The 20,330-nt window shown below is 33.9% G+C and overlaps 5 protein-coding genes and 1 non-coding gene across 6 annotated transcripts; 4 read left to right on the top strand and 2 right to left on the bottom strand.

Moving 5' to 3' along the window:
- Positions 1-1,653: 1,653 nt before the first annotated feature.
- Positions 1,654-7,175, bottom strand: LOC108480150 (tRNase Z TRZ3, mitochondrial). The gene is made up of 12 exons (XM_017783042.2): positions 6,639-7,175; positions 6,332-6,421; positions 5,431-5,475; positions 5,289-5,343; positions 5,029-5,072; positions 4,549-4,941; positions 4,167-4,435; positions 3,957-4,080; positions 3,812-3,862; positions 3,109-3,512; positions 2,348-3,011; positions 1,654-2,003 (listed from the first exon to the last, which is right to left on the bottom strand). The coding sequence occupies exons 1-12, from the start codon at positions 7,011-7,013 to the stop codon at positions 1,695-1,697; spliced, it is 2,823 nt and encodes a 940-aa protein (XP_017638531.1). The 5' UTR covers positions 7,014-7,175; the 3' UTR covers positions 1,654-1,694.
- A 2,016-nt stretch (positions 7,176-9,191) lies between these two features.
- Positions 9,192-10,645, top strand: LOC108482414 (photosynthetic NDH subunit of subcomplex B 3, chloroplastic). The gene is made up of 6 exons (XM_017785542.2): positions 9,192-9,512; positions 9,597-9,707; positions 9,794-9,850; positions 10,127-10,189; positions 10,268-10,330; positions 10,426-10,645. The coding sequence occupies exons 1-6, from the start codon at positions 9,210-9,212 to the stop codon at positions 10,501-10,503; spliced, it is 675 nt and encodes a 224-aa protein (XP_017641031.2). The 5' UTR covers positions 9,192-9,209; the 3' UTR covers positions 10,504-10,645.
- Positions 10,646-11,938: 1,293 nt separating this feature from the next.
- Positions 11,939-14,926, top strand: LOC108480966 (uncharacterized). The gene is made up of 4 exons (XM_017784125.2): positions 11,939-12,407; positions 13,395-13,839; positions 13,996-14,111; positions 14,252-14,926. The coding sequence occupies exons 1-4, from the start codon at positions 11,978-11,980 to the stop codon at positions 14,698-14,700; spliced, it is 1,440 nt and encodes a 479-aa protein (XP_017639614.1). The 5' UTR covers positions 11,939-11,977; the 3' UTR covers positions 14,701-14,926.
- A 26-nt stretch (positions 14,927-14,952) lies between these two features.
- LOC108481239 (auxin-responsive protein IAA17-like) lies at positions 14,953-17,045 on the bottom strand. Its single transcript, XM_017784400.2, has 5 exons — positions 16,639-17,045; positions 16,276-16,499; positions 16,100-16,199; positions 15,322-15,383; positions 14,953-15,197 (listed from the first exon to the last, which is right to left on the bottom strand). Exons 1-5 carry the CDS (start codon positions 17,043-17,045, stop codon positions 15,163-15,165), a joined length of 828 nt encoding a protein of 275 aa, XP_017639889.2. The 3' UTR covers positions 14,953-15,162.
- Positions 17,046-18,306: 1,261 nt separating this feature from the next.
- Positions 18,307-18,388, top strand: TRNAS-CGA (transfer RNA serine (anticodon CGA)). The gene has a single exon. It is a non-coding gene; the product is annotated as a tRNA-Ser (tRNA).
- A 38-nt stretch (positions 18,389-18,426) lies between these two features.
- LOC108482112 (protein THYLAKOID ASSEMBLY 8, chloroplastic) lies at positions 18,427-19,274 on the top strand. Its single transcript, XM_017785219.2, has one exon. It carries the CDS (start codon positions 18,503-18,505, stop codon positions 19,184-19,186), a length of 684 nt encoding a protein of 227 aa, XP_017640708.1. The 5' UTR covers positions 18,427-18,502; the 3' UTR covers positions 19,187-19,274.
- The last annotated feature ends 1,056 nt before the right edge of the window (positions 19,275-20,330 follow it).

The following is a 20,330-nucleotide window of genomic DNA, read 5'->3' on the forward strand; positions in this document are numbered from 1 at the left end:
GTATTTGAGTTTAGCTTTAATATTGATATTTAAACTGACGGAGCTTGAAATTTTGGGGAGAGGGTGGAATTAAATTGTATATTTTATGATAATAAAAAATAATTTTACCATTTTAATAATTTATATTTTATGAGGACCAAAGTATAATTTTTTATTACCAATTTAAAATTTTATAAATTATAAAGCGCCAAATTACATGTACTTAATTAGAAGACACACAAAACAAAAAAGAATGAAAGAAAAAAAAAACCTTAAACTTGAGCTATTTAAAATATAATTTGCACAATTTCAAAACAAACCATGTATCGTTATTATCTTGTGATGTGGAGTTGATCATCAATGATATCTTTTATAGTACCATTAATCTTGAATTTGAATATGTGACATTTTAATATTTAAAATAAAATTTAATTGATAAAGCATATCTAATTTTAATGAAGTTAATTTATAGTGTTAATTTTTAAATTAGGCGAGACTAAATTCAAAAGTAAAGATAGAAATTTTTGGGAGGTTGAATTAAATTATATATTTTTATGAGAGTTAAAATGTAATTTTATTATTTTAATAATATATATCTTTATAATATTTTAAAAGATTAAATCATAATTTTTTCAATTTTATGGGCCCAAATATAATTTTATCATATATTAACTTAAAATTTTATAAATTATGAAGAGCCAAATTTTAAAAATTCCGTTTTAGGGAGCCTATTAGACCTTAAAATTAAAGCGAAAAAAATATTGATTACAGAAAATCTTAACCTACCTTCTCGTAACAAACATTTTTTTTCATTCCCTTTTCAATAAAACCCCCTTCGTACAAGCAATTCCAACACCGTGTGGCCTCTTTCTTTAATTAGATCGCTTTGTAGTTATCCTCTCCTACCCACCAAACTGAGTCTGCTCTTTTTACCCTCTTTTTCTCCATATATGAACTGAAAATTGAATCTATAAATGGGAAATTAGGGGTTTATGACAATCCTTGCAATCACCAAAGTGCTGATTCTGATATTTAAACTTCTAAACCATGGATCTAATTTCTTTAAATTTTTAGATTTTATTGCTGGTCCTAGTGAGAAAGAGAGAGGATTAGGATTCAACAACCAATTTAAATAGTAGAATAAACAGAGCGTCTTCCACATTTTATTTGGTCTAATTTTGTATAAGCGGGTGAAGTTAAATGTACCACAATTAATTTTGTCTGTTTTAGGTCCCTGCCTCGATCCTCAATTAGTTTATGAGCCTAATTTAATGATGACCTTAGAACCAATAATAATATCGTGGTGTTTGACCAAACCATATGGCTATTGTATTTCTATTTAATTTTTAGTATAAGATGGAAACCCCAAGTGAGACAAAAGACAATTCATGATTCATCCATTAGAAGCTTAAACTTTACTCAACTACTCAGATTTTTCAGTGCTGGAATATTACCAATTTGATTATGTAATATTCTCCTTCTATGGTTTCTTCTTTCAGTACTAACCAATCACTAAAAGATCATTGGCACAATCTTTTAAACTTGCTACTATTTGTTTCCCAGGCAACTCCTCTTTGACACCAGGGTTACAAACTGTGATGGACAAGCTTAAAACAATTAAAAACTGGTAGTGGTATGAACAATGTAAGGTCTTCTTAAATTATGAGAGAAATATGGAAATGGTAAAAGAATTAATTCATTATATGTCAAGAAGCTTACACCACAGCATCTAGGATATCATCCGACTCATCAACTCCTACATCATTTCTGAAAAGCAATTTAAGATATGGAAGAACTTTGGGAAGCACTGGCAAATCTGCTATGTTAATACTCATCATGTCAAAAGCAATGCATGTCTTGTGCATGTGTGTCTCATCAAATACAGGAATTTTCGGGTATCTTTGGCTGAAATGGGTTAGGACGATGCGGTAAGCACCAGCGGAGTTCCCCACTTCAATGGCTTCCTTGGTTGTGCTGTGGTTTCTAGCAATGGCCTCATCAACCAAACCATCCTCAAAAGTTGCCTGTAATATGATCAAGTGTAAGCTGGTCAATCAAATTAGCTTTGAGAATGTGACGGTGATGGTTAATGCAAGTACAAAAGAGATCCAGTTTCAAATTAAACTCAAAGCTGAATAACCACTAAAGAACCCTAAATAGTTGGATTATACACCAGATAGACATGGAGAATACGAATGCATCTGAATGCACTAATCAAATATCTTAATTGTATGTCATGTCCTCCATGAAAGTATGTTTAAATTTACAAACTTGCATTGTATTATCTAAGGAAGGTGATGGCAGAACTATTAGTTACAATGAAGCTCAATTAAACATGCTATTAATATCTAATGCAATAAAAACTTGCCTCGTGTATGAGAACTGTTGCTCCACGACATGCATCTACCAGTTCTGGACAGGGCCTAGTGTCACCGGAGTACACAATCTTCCATCCTGGGATCACTTTTCCGACACTGCTGACACGCTCTGCAGCTTCCAAGACAATGCCAAATGCCTGGGGACAGTGCACAACAGGAAAACTAATCAAAGCCTCTAATCCTGCTTCACCTAGCATTTTCTTCAAGCTCTTTAGGAATGGATAAGCTGCAGAATGATCAACTGGACTGCCTGGTTGCCTCAAATAGCTCTGCATACGACTACCTTTAGCAAACAGAGTCTGATTAATTTCTTGCATGCTTTCATTTTTGGCATTTGAATGCCTTGGACTTTGTGGAGATGATCCATCATTATTTGATGCACCATCCCTCACGAAAGTATCCCATGAAGCTTTTGTGGTACTCCTACAATCAAGGAACTGCATATCAAGATCTTCAAGTCTTTGATATGCATCTAAATATCGCTTAAGCTGTCTCGGTCCTATAACCAGTAATGGTTCATGAGGCACTCCTTTCAATAAATCACGTCTCAAAGCAAGCACTCTTGCCAAACCCGTGTGGTGATCAGCATGAATATGAGAGATCCAAACACATTTTAGATTTCTAATAGCCTTGTCTGCACCATCTACACCATATCTGCTTTCTCAATAGAGACGCAACCACGAGTTAAGAGAGAAAAAGAGAAAGACCGTGATATTAATCATACCTAACTAAAATTTTGAGATAATTTTACCTTCTTTTCAGTTGGCCAAGGGTCCCTTCTCCGCAATCCAAGAGCAAGCTTCCTTTGGAGAAAAGATTGATATAGACAGAGCTAACATTACGATACTTAGAAGGCTGAGATGAACCTGTACCAAGAAGCACAATTTCAAGGTCATCTCTCCTTATGTTCTCCAAACAACCAGGCAGGGTATCTTCCGTCAACCATGGTTCTTCAATCACAACTCCATTATCATTTGAAGTAGGTAATACCTCTCTACTTTCTTTAAGCTCCTGCCAAAACTCTCTGACATGTTGTGCAGCATCAGCAATCTCTGGAATTTCTAAATGAAGCTCATCAATTACTTGAGACTGACCCATTGGAGTTGGAATATGTGATCTGTCCAGTCCCAGTTGAGCATAAGGGCGCAATGTGAACTGTCCAAAATGTAAGTAAGAAAAACTCTTAAAGAGGAAACTATTGCACTATTAATTTTCTTGAAGAGTCCAGAGCTCAATATATATAAACAGTCAGTTATCTACTTAATTCATGGAAATGTTTTTCACTTAAATGATTCACTTCTTTTAATACTAAAATCTAACAAACCAATTATTCACTTGATTCATGGAACAGAAAATGCCATTTTTTGGCAGGAAAATTGATTCTTAATGTTCGTTTCTTTCATTTTTAAGGAAAAAAGAAAAAGAAGCAGCGACAGCCACCCCAAGAAGAATACCTTTAACAGATTTTCAGCAGGAATACTTTCACAGATCTTCAAAGTGGGACCCTAATAAAAAAAAATACTACTAAGTTGAATGCAAACTTTTCATGGAATAATAAACCTGATTGTAAAAAAAGCCAATTCTAGAATGTAAACAGACCTCACTTGAACTAAGGTGCTGAAGAGACAAGAAACCTGGAGCTGGAAAGAACTGTGGGCATAAGTAATTAAGTCGTGATGTAACTCTTGCACTTGATTTTAGAATTGGAACCTCAAGAGTCTTCCTGCAGAGTGACATAAATAAGAAAATCATCAGTTCATAGGCAATGATGCATAATACCTGTTCCCTGAAAGAAGTGAAGCGACTTACTTTCCATGTCCAGCCATAATATGCTGCGCTGAACCAAATTTCTTCATCCACTTCTGGTAGTTGGGACTGCTTACAACAGAAGCAGGACTCAAATGAATGACACAGTTTACCATCTTAGTACTCTCTGTTAGGTGACTTGATACATCTGTATAATATCCATTGAGGCATTCTATGGATAACAATTCCTGTAGATGAGATTCTGTGGGACAGTCAACCAGGATGACAATGGGACCTGGAACAGGAGGATCCATTACATCAGCTGGATGAACCTATGCACAGCAAGGAAAATTTATAGGGGTCAAAAAGTATAGTAACTAGACAAATAACTGATGCATGAAAAGCATAAGACCACAAGTATTTTCCTTGGTAACAGATCACCCACCATGATGTCTAGGCGGTCTGACTTCACTGATTTACCATGTTGTAGCTCGCTATACTTTGGCCCAGCTTTCAGGCCAAGAGCTGCAGCCTTTTTGGGGTCAAATTTTCCCATAAGCTCGGGCAATTCACAAATATATAAGACAGACATTTCACCAGGCTTTATTTGGGACTGTTCTAAGCAATGAGGTTGTAGGAGAATTGCTGATATTTTGACAACCTCATCTTTGACAAGAACAATAGGATCTGAAGCTTTAATTGGAGCAGTCACATTTTCAGCAGCATCAGAAATGGGAGACTGTCCAAAGCTCTGGGTGTGAACCATAGTTGCATGTGGAATGAAAGATTTCATTGCACCAACTAAAAAATTGAGATCTGAAGGTCCCCAGATTTTGACCTTTACAGCAATAGAGTCTAGTACTTAAGTAATAGGGACAAAAATGTCAAGGAAAAGTGAAATATTTTATATCATTCAGACACTCACACTATACCCTTCTTCTCCCATGCCAGCCAAAGTCAGCAGCAAACCTACGAGAAAGAAGTTAAACTCAACAATTCAGGGAATAACCTTTGCATGCCTAGAATGTCTTTAACAGAATATCATTGCTTCTTACTTCAAGCAATTAGCAATAATTTTTCTGTGTGGACCTCCAGGAATCTTTCAAAATAAACAGAGAAGTAAAGCTCAAACATAATGATATATCAAACTTCTACAGAGCATTATAAACAAGATTCAAGAAAAACCTGGAAGTCCACCCGCAGTTTCTGAGCAGACCCGTGAGAGAAATATGTGATCTATCTGGAGAAAAAATCCACATCAGACATCTTTCTAGATCAAAAGCGAATAAACTGGCAAAAATATTCATGTCAAAAGACACGTGTATACCTTTGATAACTTTACTTTATGCTCAGTGCAAAATCTTTGTAATCCCTGCCATAACAGCAATTAATAATTAACGACAATACTGGTCAGAGCTCATAAGTCTTCTAGAGGACTTTTATCGTACTTCATCACTGCCAATGTTGCATAACATTTACAAACTGTCCTAGATCCATTCTACCTTCTGAGGCCCAAATAGTCATTGGTAAGACAATTCAAAGTTGATGCCAACCACCACTTAAGAAACTTAGCCATTGACATTTAAACTCATAGAAAAGGTAACTTAAGCTCATAAAATACAAGGGCAATGCCCATCTGTTTATCCAGCAAAAGAACAAAGAATATTGCATCCAATGCATGATTATATTGCAGTGAACAATAGGCCAGTATCCACTGGCCAAAATCCACAGTTAAGCATACATGAAACTGAACCACTATCCTTCTGGTCCTAGTAAGTGTTTGATTCTGTGATCTATAGTAATTGGACAAGACCAGACAACAGCTTAGGCATTAATTATGTGACACTATAGGTAATTGTAAGTTAACTAGGAACCATAACACTTGAGTTCACTATACTTCCTACATACCACTATACCAGTAATTGCTGGGATTGCACTTTCAGAAACTTTTTGAGTGAACAAACGAAGCAATTTCAATAGATAAAAATACCCAGGATTCTTCTAGGCCTTTCCTTGATTAATATTTTCCTCACCAGTCACATTAGGACTATATACATTAAGCAGAGTTAGAATATTTCTTACGCATAATGACGAAATACGAGCTTTATATTAAGCTGGAAGATGCAATATAAATTGTGCTGAAGCTACACATGAGAAATGCATAATAAGTATGGACTACATTCCACTCTATAAAATCCTTAAAATTGTAAATAAGCCATAATGCTTACCTCTCCGGCATTAAAAATAAATCTTTGTTTGTCAAAAAAGAGCAAGACTGAAGGCGATGTGTCTTGTGTATCCATTCCAGTCCCCAAAATCTGCAGATTGTAATAAAAACTTCAACTGCTTTAAACAGAAACAATGACTAAAAATGAACTAAAAAGTCAAATAATGCAATTTGTTATCCAAAAGTTCTAAACTTTTTAAAACGAAATTACTCAAAATTCACAACTTCGATCTAAAAAACAACACAAACCCATTTTAGAAAATCACTCAAATTGCCTAAAATTCCAAACCACAGTTTTTTTAATGTACCTGTACATATGCAATAGTATTAGTAGGATTAAGCTTGCGTTCTTTTAACTGGGGATTCTTTTTAGGCCTATCACTTTTATCTCGACCTTCAGCCCTTCTTTTATTAAACCCAAAAGAAGAAGAAGAGTCCTTTGACTGCCCAGTTGTTTCCTCCATAGTCATATCTCTGCCTCCGCCTTTACGGTCTTTGAAAGTGCTGTTACTTCTTCTGGAAAGATTGGAAAAGGAACGTGGTCGTTTTGAGGAAGAAGAAGCGAGGATAGTGGAGAACGAGAAGGGTTTTGGATTGGGTTTAGAGATGAAGAGAGGGACAGAAAGAGTGGGTCTTAAAGGAGGAGAGAAGAGGAGGCGCAAATTCGGAGAAACATATCGCATTTTTTTAAACACCAAAATGTTGGACGAGGCTTCAGCTTTACCTGCCTGCTTGTGAGGTTTTTGCAAGGGTTTTTCGCTCTCTTTTTTCAAGGCTTTTCCCCAGTTCTATCGGACCCTTACCTGGCTTGGCCCCTCTGCCATTTGGATCATTCAATTTTGGGTAAATATATATTTTGGTACCTGAACTTGCAAATAAGTCATTTATCGTAACTATTAAATTGAAAAAAAAATCAAATTGAGGTATCAATTTGAACCAAGAAGCCAAGTTCAGATACCTAATTGGACCAAAATAAACTTTAGGTATTAAATTGAACTTTAAAGTCAAGTTCAAGTACCTAATTGGACTAAAGAAAACTCTTAGGTACCAATATGCATCTTAAAGCCAAGTTTAGATACCAAAAGGCATAATTACCCTTCAATTTTATTATTTTTTCATGAAAAACTAAACGAAAGTTGGTGATACTTTATTCTTGTCACTGTTATGGTGCTAGTATTAGAGGTGTGCATGGGCTAGGCTATCCGGTCCTGTCCGAAGGCCCGCTTGAAATGGGGAGGGTTTGGGTAAAAATATAGGCTCGAAAAATGGGTTTGGACAAAAAAATAAGACCCGTTTAAAAAATGAGCCGAGCCTCGGGTAAGGTATTTTTAGCTTGGGCCCGGCCCAGCCTGGCCCGAATCACTAAAGGACAAAAAAAATCTGCATATTTTTTTTTTTGAATGTTATTTTCTTGTTGTTTTCTCCTTATTTTGCTACCATTTTACTATTATATTGCTATTATTTTGTTTTTATTGTTTGGATATTGTATAAAATTTATTTTATTGTTAATTTTCTTATTATTTTAAAGGCATTTGTTAATTTTTTATTATTTTAGAAGCATTTGCTTGTTAAGTTACATTTATCTTAGTGTTATTTAAGTCTACATATTTTTTAAATTTATTTTAATTTGTTGGGAAATATTTATTTTGATATTTTGTATTTTTGATGTATTATATATATTTAAAAATAATATAAAAAATTAATACTGAGATGGCTTTGACAAAATTTTAGGCCCATTTTTTGGGTCTGACCAAATTGAGCCCAATAAATGGGCATGATTTTTTAGTTGAGCCCAGCCCTGCCCGGCCCATGAACACCTCTAGCTAGTATTCAGTCAACAATTTTTCATGTATTTGTTTTCAAAATATGAATGTTAGATGTTTTATTATTTTTAATGTATAATTTTATGTTTTAAAATTAATGAAATTAAATTTATTTTTAAATTTATAGTTTTAATATTATTAAATTTTAATATTCAAAAAATTTATATGGTAAATATATTATCACATATATAATGTTATATCAATTTACTTGTTTTAAGTAATATGTCTTACTATTGCACCTAGACCTGCTCATGGGTCAAGTCACTCGGCTCGACCTGAAGGCTCGTCTGAAAAGTGGGAGAGTTTAAGCAAACTATAGGCCCGAAAATTTGGCTTGGGCAAAAATGGATTAGGCCTTGAATAAGGCATTTTTGGCTTGAGCCAGTCCAAATTTACAAAAGGACAAAAAAATTTACTATTTTTGTTGTTTTAATGCTATTTTCTTGTTATTTTCTCTCTATTTTGTTACTATTTCACTATTATCTTACTACTTACTTTGTTGTTATTGTTTGGATATTGTATAACATTTGTTTTATTGTTAATTTTATTATTATTTATTTTAGAAGCATTTACTTGTTAAGTTGCATCTATCTTAGTGATATTTAAATATACATATTTTTTAAAATTTATTTTCAATTTATTGAAAAATATTAATTTTAGTATTTTTAGCATTTTTGATGTATTTAAAATTTATATAAAAAATAATATAAAAAATTAGTATAGAGTGTCGAGCCAAGCCTGAATTTTAGTATTTTTATCTGCGCTGGGTTTGAATAAAATTTTAGGCTTATTTTTTATCCGAACTTAACAAATAGACCTAAATTTTTTTTGAACTCGACTCGACCATAAGCACCTTTAATTGCACCTAACCACTTGTTAATAACAAAATTTGACCCATAAGAGTTATTCGTGATGGCCACTTAATAAATTGGGCAATTTGTTAAGCCCAAAACAAGGCCCACAATCAATCTTCGCCCCACATTAAATCTTGGTCTTAGATAAGATAAAAAAGAACCACCACACACTTATTGCTACACATAACACAAACAAAACGGCATGCAAACATATCAAATTAATTGCTACATTACACATATATCTAATGCTTATACCAATAGAAGAAGAACTTTTTTATTATCTTTACAAATATCTGCAATGGGTACTCTCCAGCTTAGCATCCATGGCTTAGCTACTACATCCTCAGTGCCTCGTAAATTCAACTTCAGCAGCAGAAGCAGTACCACCCACCTCCGCTTCTCTACACCCAAAATCCGAGCTGTTAGCACCGTCCCCGACAGCGAATCCACCGCCAAGGACAAGGAGCCTGACGAGCCTCCCGCTGTTGACTTTGCATTTGTCCATGTAAGTTTAAAAGTGATAGTATATGCCAATGCTAGCTCAACATGGATTTACAATTTGATGGGAAATTTTGCTGTTTTCTTTCAGTCTGTTTTGCTGCCAGATGGAACCCCGGATGTACATTTTCGCAGGGCTTGTGGTGGGCAGAAACTTAGAGATATAATGCTGGATAATAACATGGAGTTGTATGGACCATATGTAAGTTCATATAATTAAGCGATATCTGTTCATGTATAAACCACTGTTTGAGAAAATATGAATTTGGGGTTGGCGTTCATTTTCAGGGTAGACCTCTGCTGAACTGTGCAGGAGGAGGGACCTGTGGAACTTGCATGGTTGAGGTTAATCCTATTTTGTTTTACAACATAAATGTGATTTTCATTTCTTCTAAGCCAAGAAAAAAAGTATTTCCGTATTGGATACATATTTGTATTCAACAACATAAATGTGATTTTCATTTCTTCTAAGCCAAGAAAAAAAAGTATTTCCGTATTGGATATATATTTGTATTCAACATTCACTTGGGGAATAATAGCTGAAATTGTAAGGGGAAAATGGGATTATGGTTGTAATTCCAATTTCATTTCGAAGATCAAACTAGAATACATCAATTTCAGGTTGTAGAAGGGAAAGAGCTACTAACCCCTCGAACAGACAAAGAGAAAGAACATCTAAAGAAGGTATTTTATAGCTTACAATTAACTCATTATTCAACACTTTGTGTGTATATATAAGTGCTCCTCATTGGTTATTTGCAGAAACCAAAAAACTGGAGATTGGCCTGCCAAACAATAGTTGGTAAACCAGATTCAAAGGGCCTGGTTTGTATTCTTTCTCAACCTTTTTTTTTTCTTAAATTTAATAAATTAGAACAATAAAAAATGTCATTAAAATGATATGAACATGTCCAATGCAGCTGGTGATTCAACAACTGCCTGAATGGAAAGCACATGAATGGTCTTACGAAAAATTTTTGCCTACAGAGGAGCCCTAGACACCATCTTTTTTGTTCGCACTTGCTGTACAAAAAATTCTTTCAAGTAGTCATCTTAAGATCATGATAAGTGTTGTTACCATGATGCTCACTTTTTACAATTATATGTTTAATCAAGAGGTGTGAGAATTTACAAGAAGAATTAATGAACCAAAAAACATTACATGAAATACAAAATGGATCTCATGTATTATGAAATTTTTATAATATTGTAGAATATTTTACATATAAAAGGAAAAAAGAAAAAAAAGAGTAAATTATTTTGTAACAGTGGATAGGAACTTTCTGCCCAAAAGGTAAACTAGGAATGCAGTTTCTTAGTGAAATTCTTTTATTAATCAATAAAGGTAAATTTGTGAAAGAAATAATATTTGTGCTTTGTTTAAGTTTTAGTGCTTTACCAGTAAAAGATAGCAGTGATAGGTTTGAGTGAGGAGCAAGCAACAATGGATCCAGAAGTTGGGCAATCTAGTCAACGAATATGAATTAAGATAAAATTATGAATTTTAAAATAAAAATTAATAATTTTAAGTTAAACAACTTCTATATATCATTTCAAACTAAGGAGTTAAAATATATATCTATATTTTTATTAAAATTACTTCAGTTTTATCATTTCAAACTATGTTTCTCACAATATCAAAATTATCTTTTTAAACATTCACCTATCCTTTGTTAGATTAAAATTTTCAGTTATGAGCACGAGGAAGGATTGTATTCCACGTCAAAGTTTCATACAATCCTTCCTCTTATGAGCACATATGTATAATATATAATGCAATTATAATGTGTAGATATCATAATTAGTATTTAATAATCGTTATTTAAAAGAATAGTTCAAATAAATCAAAATCTTCTTAACAATCTCCAACGATGAATTCAAGTATATTTTACATATAATTTTATTCTTAATAATTTGACATAATAGTTTCTAGTTTATATCATATTCTTTCGGTTTTACATCCTTTAATAAAATTGGAATAGTAATAATAATAAATATTTTTATTATTATTGTAGACTTCTAGTGATGTAGTGGATCTGTCATGTGTGTAATTATCATCCGAGTGTGTTTAGTTTATTTATTTATTTATTTTAATCAATAAATCACATCATATATATATATATATATATATATTAAAGGTAGTTAAAATATTATGTATAATAATATAGTTATGTATTAAGATAGATATAAACATTAAAAATATGGATTGAAAGTCAATGAGCCTTTGGCATTAATAGTAAAAGTTGAGATTCTAAATCATAAATAAATTTTATTTGATTTTCGATGGTCTGTTAAAAAATTAATCAATAAATAATAATTGGTAGTTCCTTAATATACTCGCAATAAAAAAAAATTTTAATTTAACTTCTTCTTTTTTCACACAAGATAAATTTTCCATGTAAATTGCTTGGTAAATAGTATAAAGCTAATGAAGAAGGCAGGCCCACAGTAGCAGTTTATAGCTTCCCAAAAATGAGTAACCGTCACCCCCACACCGTATCTCACTCAGTCTCGTCGCCAAAAGCCCCACCCATTATGCTGGACCGAACCCTCTCTTCCCGCCGCTCTCAGCCTCACCTCGATTTCGAATTTCCCTCCCCCGCCGCATCTTCCGCCGTGTCTCCCGTCCCCGAATCCCCCACCTCACTCGCCGACGAGTCCAAAACCAAGAAACCACACCTCTATCTCTTGGCCACCAATTACATTTCTCGCTTCGGTCTCGTCAAATCGCCGTGTCTCTGCCTCTCCCTTTGCCTTCTTCTCATTGTTTTCACGCTTTTCTCTTTGCTGCTAAACTCTCGTTCCTTCGTTTGCGTCTCGTCTTATGACCCGATCTCTCGGGTCAGTCTCTTCGGTCTCGACGGGGTTGACTCCGATTTCGGATCCCTTGGCGTTCCTTGGTGTAAGTTTTGCTTTACTCTGATATTTTTTGGGTTTTAGATCGGATCTGAAAACTTTCTCATTTTCTATTTTCATTTGCATTAGCTGAATGAGGTAGCCGTTTGGTTGTTGCGTTGCTTCATTTTTCCATTGTTGTGCTTTTCTTTTTCATTTTTTTACGCTCCTTATTTGGTTGTTAGATCAGATGCTTTTTTTTGTCATGATCAGATGCTTGTTTGTTTCTATTAAAGTTTTTACAAAATTATTCTCGACTGTAATTAGATAACTGAACATTTTGATTCTATTATTAAAACTTTTATTTTTATGCATTTTATTAAAGCTTAAATATAAGGATTAGATCTTTTTAATTAGCTGAACATTTTGATTCTACTATTAAATGTTCTATCATCAATGCATGTATTGGAGCTTAGATATAAAGCTTAGGTCTTTTACTAAAAGCTTAAGCTTCTGGAATAATTTTTCATGCAACTCTTTAATGTATTTCATATCTTCGATGAAACATTCACCGGGCTGTATAAAAAATGTGGGTTGATAATTTTGAATTTCATTAAGCAACTAGTTTTGGAGCAGAATCCTCTTTTGACAAAATTTGGCTAAAACGATAAAGTTGCATTAAAATCCCATTTACAGTCAATTTGATTAGACCTTCTTGTTTCATACATCTGTATTTAGTTCTTAGGAGATTCAACCTTTCTTTTGTTGATTAACAAGAAGGCGGGAACTAGTCTTCAGTTTCCTTCTGGTCAATTGTTATATGTAAGCGTTTTAATTGCTCATCTCAAAACTGAGGGCATTTGCATTATTTTCCTCCTTTGCTAGTTTTGTTGAAGTTTATGGTGTTAAAAGTGAGGGGTTTTTTTGGTTGAATATCAAACTGGATTGGGTTTTTTTAAACTATTTTATTTCATGCTAAAGACCTGATTTCATGTTGAATTCTTAAATCTTAACTCTCATGGTTTGTGCCCATTTAATTTGTATCCTTGAAAAGGCAGATCGAAACACGGAAAAACAGTTGAATGGACATCCAAAGATTTAATCAATGGCTTGGAGGAGTTTGTACCAATATATGAAACTCGTCCTATCAAAAACAATCTGTATGGGATGGGTTTTGACCACAGCTTTGGGCTTTGGTTCATTACCCGGCGGCTAAAACCAGATATAATGATTGAGAGCGGTGCGTTCAAGGGGCATTCCACTTGGGTTCTGCGGCAAGCAATGCCTGACACACCAATTATCTCGCTCACACCCCGACATCCTGAGAAGTACATGAAAAAGGGCCCTGCTTATGTTGATGGAAATTGTACATACTTTGCTGGAAAAGATTTTGTGGATTTTGGAAGTGTTGATTGGGAGAAGGTACTTAAGATTCATGGAATTTCTGATTTCAGCCGGGTTCTTGTCTTCTTTGATGACCATCAAAATGAACTGAAAAGGTACTTAATGCAGCTAAGTATTGGTGATCTTTTCTCAACAAGTTTAAGGTTTTGCTTGAGATGATTGAAGGTTACTTAATGTCTTGATTTTTACCTTTTATAGTTTTGGCTTTCGAGTTGTTGTGCTTATTCTCTTGTGATGTGGTTCATGCGCAGGCTAAAGCAGGCATTGAAAGCTGGCTTTCACCATCTTGTTTTTGAAGACAATTATGATACTGGAACAGGAGATCATTATTCATTGAGGCAGATTTGTGACCAGTTCTACATTAGAGGTAGATGCTCCTTCATTTTGTCTGTAATTTATATCCCTGACTTATTATTCATGTGCTCCCTCGTTTTTTCAGTATCTTCAAATCTTTGTGTTCTGAAGTTGTTATTGTCTTGTACCTGATAATGAGCTTTGTTTATTCAGGGGGTGGCCATAGCTGCTTTAAGGACAGCGATGAAGCCAGAATTCGATCAAAAAGAAAGAAGTTTTGGGAGAAGGCTGTTGATATAGATGAACTTTGTGGGCCACATGAAGCATGGTGGGGTGTTAGAGGGGAGATGCGAGATAATTTTAACCACAATAAGACCACAATCTCTTATGGTGAACATTTTCAGAATAGCAGGTTTGTCGAATCAATTCTTGATGTTTATTGGGAGCTACCACCAACAGCCGGTCCATCTTTGACCCACCAAAGTCGATATGATCCTGGCCGTGCACCTCCTCCTATTGTTGAAGATGGTCGATATCGCATGTTTCAGCGGCTTGGTTTAGATAGGCTTGAGAGATCCGTATTCAATGGATATACACAGATGGTATATCTGCAAATTTCCAAACCAGAATCTTGGAAGTATCCAGAATCAGATCTCGTTTAACTTACGTAGATGGAACTTGTGTCACTATTTTTTATTACCTCATAGCAAGTTATGATTATTTTCTTGTTAATTTATTTTTTTTTTAGTAAAAAAAGTTGTCCAATTTTTTAGGATTATGCCCTAAGATGTCTTAATTTACTGACGTGAGAATCAATGTTTTTCACTTAAATTATGAGTTGGGAAAGTGGGGAATAGTTTAATGAGAATGGTTTTATTGATTTTTGAAGTGTTCCTTCTCTTCAGTATGCACAATTGTATTTTAAAAATAAATATGAAAACCATCATTTGATGTGATTTTATTCAATTTGCGACAATGAGCTGAATATGAATACGAATCCATTTAGATTGGGTCTATTTGGGAATTTAAAATGTTTTTCATTATTGTAAGAGCTATATGAATTCTAACTAAATACATCAGAGGCAACATACATCTATGCGGCTGTGGACTTTGAAGATTCTTGTTCATGTTGTGTGCATTTCAGCATGGCCCTTTGAAGCTGCAATCATCACTCAAGGGTATATAAAGCAAGCTATTTAACATGTTACCTTCCATTTTTAACTAAATTTAAGAGAGAGAGAAAATATGGGAATATTTTGGATATAATGAGGTAAAAGGGATACCTAATCCAAGAGTCTCTGAACCTTTCATTATCCTTAGTCTCAAACATGAATTGGTAAACATCCTGAGTAACACACATTGTATTTAGTAAGTTTAATATTTTCGGGTTATATCTTAATTTAGGTTTTTTCTATTAAAAACTAATCTAAATTTAATTTATGTCAACTCAAAATTGAGTGAATATTATCTATTATTTGATATCTGTATTTTAATTTCTTATATATTTAAAAAAATTATATTTTATACTTATATTCAAATATATTAAATGAGAAATCCAAATGGAAGCCATTTTTTAACCTCGATCATCATTGATAATAAAATTTCATCAATTTAATTATCACACATATAATATAATTTGAAATTTGAGTTGGCCCAAACCTTAAATAAACTCATTATCTAATTATATCACATATATTATATAAGTTGTTGATATAAACCTAATTTTCTCTTCACATTTATATCACATATATTATATAAGTTGTTGATATAAACCTAATTTTCTCTTCACATATATTATATAAAATCAACAAACGTTAAATTAAAAAATACTTTAGTTGAAATGAAGTGTTATTGATATAAATCTTTAATTTATCCGTAAATAATAATAATAATAATAATAATAATAATAATAGTAACATTTTAAAATTATTTTAAAAAATAATATAAGGGCTAAATTAATTTGTTTAAAATGAGTTTAGCCAAAATTTAATGTTAAATGGGATTATCAAAAAATGATATGCTATGGTGCATAGGGGTAGGAGGGTATGGAAGAGCAGTTACCGCCACGGAACATCGCCGACAAGCATCCAATCACCGTCCTTGTCTTCATATGTCACCACAGATTCACATCCTATTGCTACCCCTTTCCCACTGCACTCCCCTGAAATGAAAATCACACTCACTCTTAGTTACCCAAAAAATTTTATGTACGTATGTGAGGGAATGGGGAAGTTTACCGATTGTAAAACAGCTGAATATCCTCTCCAAAGCTGAAGAGAGTTCCACGTGGTTATTGTAGGTTTTGAGATCGACATTTCTCAAGTATGGTGCTCCATCTATGCTCACTTTCACATACAGGCGACCGCCATCACCACTAGTCTCATCACTCTTCTTTGCGAAATTAGAGGCCTTTTTATTCTCACGGAATGATCCAACTGGTTGCCATCCTACCAACTCAGCCCTGTTTCGTTAATCTCGCTTAATAAAATTGATGTGAAAATATAATCTAACCGGCTCTGTTTTCAAGTGAATAAGCCAAAGAATGTACATTGAAAAGGCCAAAAGAAGAAAACGAAACAGGGTTTTGAAGATGAACATACTTTGTAGATGGAGCACTAAAATGGTCATTGGCAAGAGGAACAAGATTCTTCTCATCACATGGGAAAACCCATTTCTCATTAGGCCCATCAATGGCATATGAGAAACCCCTTTTAGCTCCAAACCCCAACTTCTTCAAAGTCGTAACACCAAAACCATTACTTGTATCATTACTCTCTAAATCTTTGCCAAAAAGACAGACTTTTCTGTCAGGAGAGTGAGAACCTGGTAAGCCAAGCCTCAGCTCAGTTCGTTTGAGATTGAGACTTGTTTTTCTGGTTTTTTCTTCAATGTACTCAACTGAAGAGGAAGATATATTCTCAGAGCTTCTTTCCATTGAACAAGTCTCACACATTAAAGTTTGAAAGAACCCTCTCTTATTAGTTTTTCCGGTGAAAGAACGAAACATTTTGGTTCATTATAATTATTCATGGGGATAAAAAGAAAGAACTGAATCAAGACATAAAGGGTTACCATCTTTTACCAAACAAAGAACAGCAAAAATTTGGCAGTCTCTTTAGAATTTTGCTGGTATTTTTCAGCTTTTGGATTTCTCAGCAGACATGCAACCCATAAGCCTCAAAGGTTGATTATTATATCCCATGTTCTTTGATTTCATTTGCACTGCTGCACTCTGTATAGAATTCAGTTATTGGCCAAAACAGTACCATCGTTAGTGAATACAAGTATCTATCATCTTCATTACAATTTACAAGTACAACAAGCAATAAGGGATGCAATACTTGTTTCCCTGCAAATTTGACCCCAATCTTAGTTGCAAGGTAAAAGATTTGTTACCTTGTGATCTGACAACATCTATCATGAGTAAAACTCGATTCAATTCAAAAAAATCAAATTTTTTTTAATATTGAGTTAATCGAATCGAGTTATTAAAGTTATTCAAATTATTCGAATCAACTTAAATAACTCGATTCGAGTTTCAAATTTGAGTAGAGTCGAATTTCACTATTCGAATAACTTGAATAATTCGAATAACAAATTGGTGTAAATATTATTTTAGTCCCCGTCAACTTTGAAAATAAGCAAATTGGTCTCTCTCACAACAAAATTATAAAAAAATTCAAAATATTTATAAAATTTCAAAAATTATATATTTTTAAAAAATTATTAAGATTCTAAAAATATATAAAAATTTAAAATTTTAAAATTTTTAAAATTTTAAAATAATAATTTTGAGACCTAATTAATGATTCAAATTTATCATACTCAAATATCTTTTATTATTATTATTATTATTTTGCTTTAAATTTTTTAAATATATATGATTTCAATTTTATGAAATTAGTTATACTGTAATAATAGATTTATTTGAAATATTTATTTTTTAATTTAACTCGATTAATTTAAAAATTTTCAATCGATTCGATCAAACACTCACCCTAGACCATTGGTAAAATATTAAAAGTAACCTGTGTAGGAGGGTAATTCTGTTTCAAGGTAAATAACGTAATTTTAAGATTTGAAATATTTAAATAAAATAGGTATCGTTTTTTAATCAAGCCTTTCATTACCTTAATAGAGGTGTCAACCCAAGACCCACCATTTGCTTCCTACTTATTTTATTTTAAATTATTATTTGATCTTCTACTTAAATTACAATAATGTTTTTAAATATATATATTTTTTGATTAACAAAACTAGCAACTGTGGTCGATATGTCCGAGTGGTTAAGGAGACAGACTCGAAATCTGTTGGGCTATGCCTGCGCAGGTTCGAATCCTGCTGTCGACGATTATTTTGTTCCTTTTCCGTAAACTACTCAACAGCCCCTTTAAAAGGAAAAAACTAAAGCCTAAAACCCTTTTATCCTTTTCTCTTTGGCTTTCGCAAAAGCTTCCTATTTTCATGGCTGCCTCACTTCGGTTCAATCCTACTTCAACCCCTTCGCTCTGCCCAATCTCCACCTACAAGAGCTTCACTCCGGTACTCTGTGGCCCACGCGACAACCGCGGACCTCTCGTTAAAGGCCGTATCTTAAGCACCGAAGCCATCCAGGCCATCCAATCTCTCAAACGCGCCCAGCGGAACTCTTCATCGACGGCAACGGTCACCCCACTCCCTTCCCTCTCCCGCCTCATCAAATCCGACCTCCTCGCCGCCCTGCGCGAACTCCTACGGCAAGATCAATGCGCCCTCGCCGTCCACGTACTCTCCACCGTCCGATCAGAATACCCGCCTCCTGACTTGAGTTTGTACGCCGACGTTGTCGTCGCGCTCGCTAGGAACCATCTTAAGGATGAGATTGATGGGTTGATTGAGGAGATTGGAAGCATCGAGTGCGATGACGAGAAGGCGCTTGTGAGGCTGATCAAGGGCGTGATTGGCGCCGGAAGGAAGGAATCAGCGGTGAGGATTTGCGGGTTGATGAAGGAAAATGGAGTCGGATCGAGGAAAAGAGTTGGGGAGTATGTGGTCAAAGTATTGAGCAAAGGATTGAGAAGATTCGGGGAAGTGGATTTGGCTTTGGAAGTTGAGAGGGAATTTGGTGAATTGTCTAGGGTCAATTCCGACAAATTAACAATTTACTAGATTTGATGATTTTTTCTATTCCAATACAATATTTTTTGTTTGTATTATATTAGTATAATTATATTTACCTTATTTGATATTTATATAATTTAATATTAGATTCTTGCACTACTATTAAAAGTTAATTAGGAATTAAGTATATTTTTTTAAAATTTAAGAAAATAGGTTGATTTTTAGAGAAAATAGAAAATCCTTTTAGAGTGTTTTCATTTTTTCATTTTTATTTTGTGTTGAGTGTTAAAAATTTATGGAGAAAGATTTATTTATATTTTTGTTTTATAGAAAAATTGTGATAGTTTTAAGGTATGTTTGAGTTCATGATGATGCGATTGCGTTCGGAGACTCGTACATTTCATTTGCACAATTACCTTAGAAGATGTCGCATTGTAACCCGAGCTTCTAGTTCATGGTGGTTATGTGATCACAAGTACAAGTACAACTCGAGGTCTTAGTTGATAATGATTATATGGTTACAGATTCAAATTTCTTATCACCAAAAGAGAAAACTTTATAAATTTTATACATAAGTTTGATATCATAATCATAGGGAAAAAAAAGGATTACTATTATAATCAACTTACTTTTTTTCTCCATCAAACTAGCATCCTTAACATCAATGTCCAAAATCTATGTCAAAGATGGGGCAAGAAGACTTTCAAAGGGGAGTGATAATGACAGTGGAGAAAAAGTTGAAACACGACTAGGAGTGACAACGGTACATAGTGTGGTGATTGTTAAAAAAAATGGAGTTAATGAAAAGACTAGAAAAATATGAATCATACTGACCGGGAGGTGGTGCACCCATCGGTATAGTATTTGGGGTTGGAGCTAATGATGAACTCGACGTATGCACTTTCGATCACAGCCTCATTGGGGTCATCTCGACCTTCTACGACGACATTGCCTACCCCTTTCCTCCTCCAGCAATAGATATTACTTACCGTGAAGTGTAAATCATGTCATGTAATTCGAACAGCTCATTAAATTTGGTCGGACAATTGGTTCGCGCATAGGTACAAAATCGTATCTATGTTCCCAGATGTAAATATATTTCCCATGAAATTTAGACCAATCTTCATCGGTTCTCCTTCACAAATTAATCTTGTGAAGTTCATCAAACTCCTAAGGTGACAACGAAATATTT

Source organism: Gossypium arboreum, chromosome 10 (genome assembly GCF_025698485.1).
Source record: "Gossypium arboreum isolate Shixiya-1 chromosome 10, ASM2569848v2, whole genome shotgun sequence".
NCBI classification, from domain to species: domain Eukaryota; kingdom Viridiplantae; phylum Streptophyta; class Magnoliopsida; order Malvales; family Malvaceae; genus Gossypium; species Gossypium arboreum.

Excerpts from the sequence above, each read along its gene's own strand:
- LOC108480150 (XM_017783042.2), bottom strand. The coding sequence starts at position 7,013 with ATGCGATATGTTTCTCCGAATTTGCGCCTCCTCTTCTCTCCTCCTTTA. Across the intron at positions 3,863-3,956 it reads AGCACCTTAGTTCAAGTGAG|GGTCCCACTTTGAAGATCTG; the intron begins GTCTGTTTACAT and ends TTTTTTTATTAG. Across the intron at positions 3,513-3,811 it reads CTGCTGAAAATCTGTTAAAG|TTCACATTGCGCCCTTATGC; the intron begins GTATTCTTCTTG and ends CATTTTGGACAG.
- LOC108482414 (XM_017785542.2), top strand. The coding sequence starts at position 9,210 with ATGCAAACATATCAAATTAATTGCTACATTACACATATATCTAATGCT. Across the intron at positions 9,708-9,793 it reads TGGAGTTGTATGGACCATAT|GGTAGACCTCTGCTGAACTG; the intron begins GTAAGTTCATAT and ends GTTCATTTTCAG. Across the intron at positions 10,190-10,267 it reads AGAAAGAACATCTAAAGAAG|AAACCAAAAAACTGGAGATT; the intron begins GTATTTTATAGC and ends GGTTATTTGCAG.
- LOC108480966 (XM_017784125.2), top strand. The coding sequence starts at position 11,978 with ATGAGTAACCGTCACCCCCACACCGTATCTCACTCAGTCTCGTCGCCA. Across the intron at positions 12,408-13,394 it reads ATCCCTTGGCGTTCCTTGGT|GCAGATCGAAACACGGAAAA; the intron begins GTAAGTTTTGCT and ends ATCCTTGAAAAG. Across the intron at positions 14,112-14,251 it reads TGACCAGTTCTACATTAGAG|GGGGTGGCCATAGCTGCTTT; the intron begins GTAGATGCTCCT and ends TTGTTTATTCAG.
- LOC108481239 (XM_017784400.2), bottom strand. The coding sequence starts at position 17,045 with ATGTTTCGTTCTTTCACCGGAAAAACTAATAAGAGAGGGTTCTTTCAA. Across the intron at positions 16,500-16,638 it reads TTTAGTGCTCCATCTACAAA|GGCTGAGTTGGTAGGATGGC; the intron begins GTATGTTCATCT and ends TTAACGAAACAG. Across the intron at positions 15,198-15,321 it reads TTCAGAGACTCTTGGATTAG|CTTCAAAGGGCCATGCTGAA; the intron begins GTATCCCTTTTA and ends TGATGATTGCAG.
- LOC108482112 (XM_017785219.2), top strand. The coding sequence starts at position 18,503 with ATGGCTGCCTCACTTCGGTTCAATCCTACTTCAACCCCTTCGCTCTGC.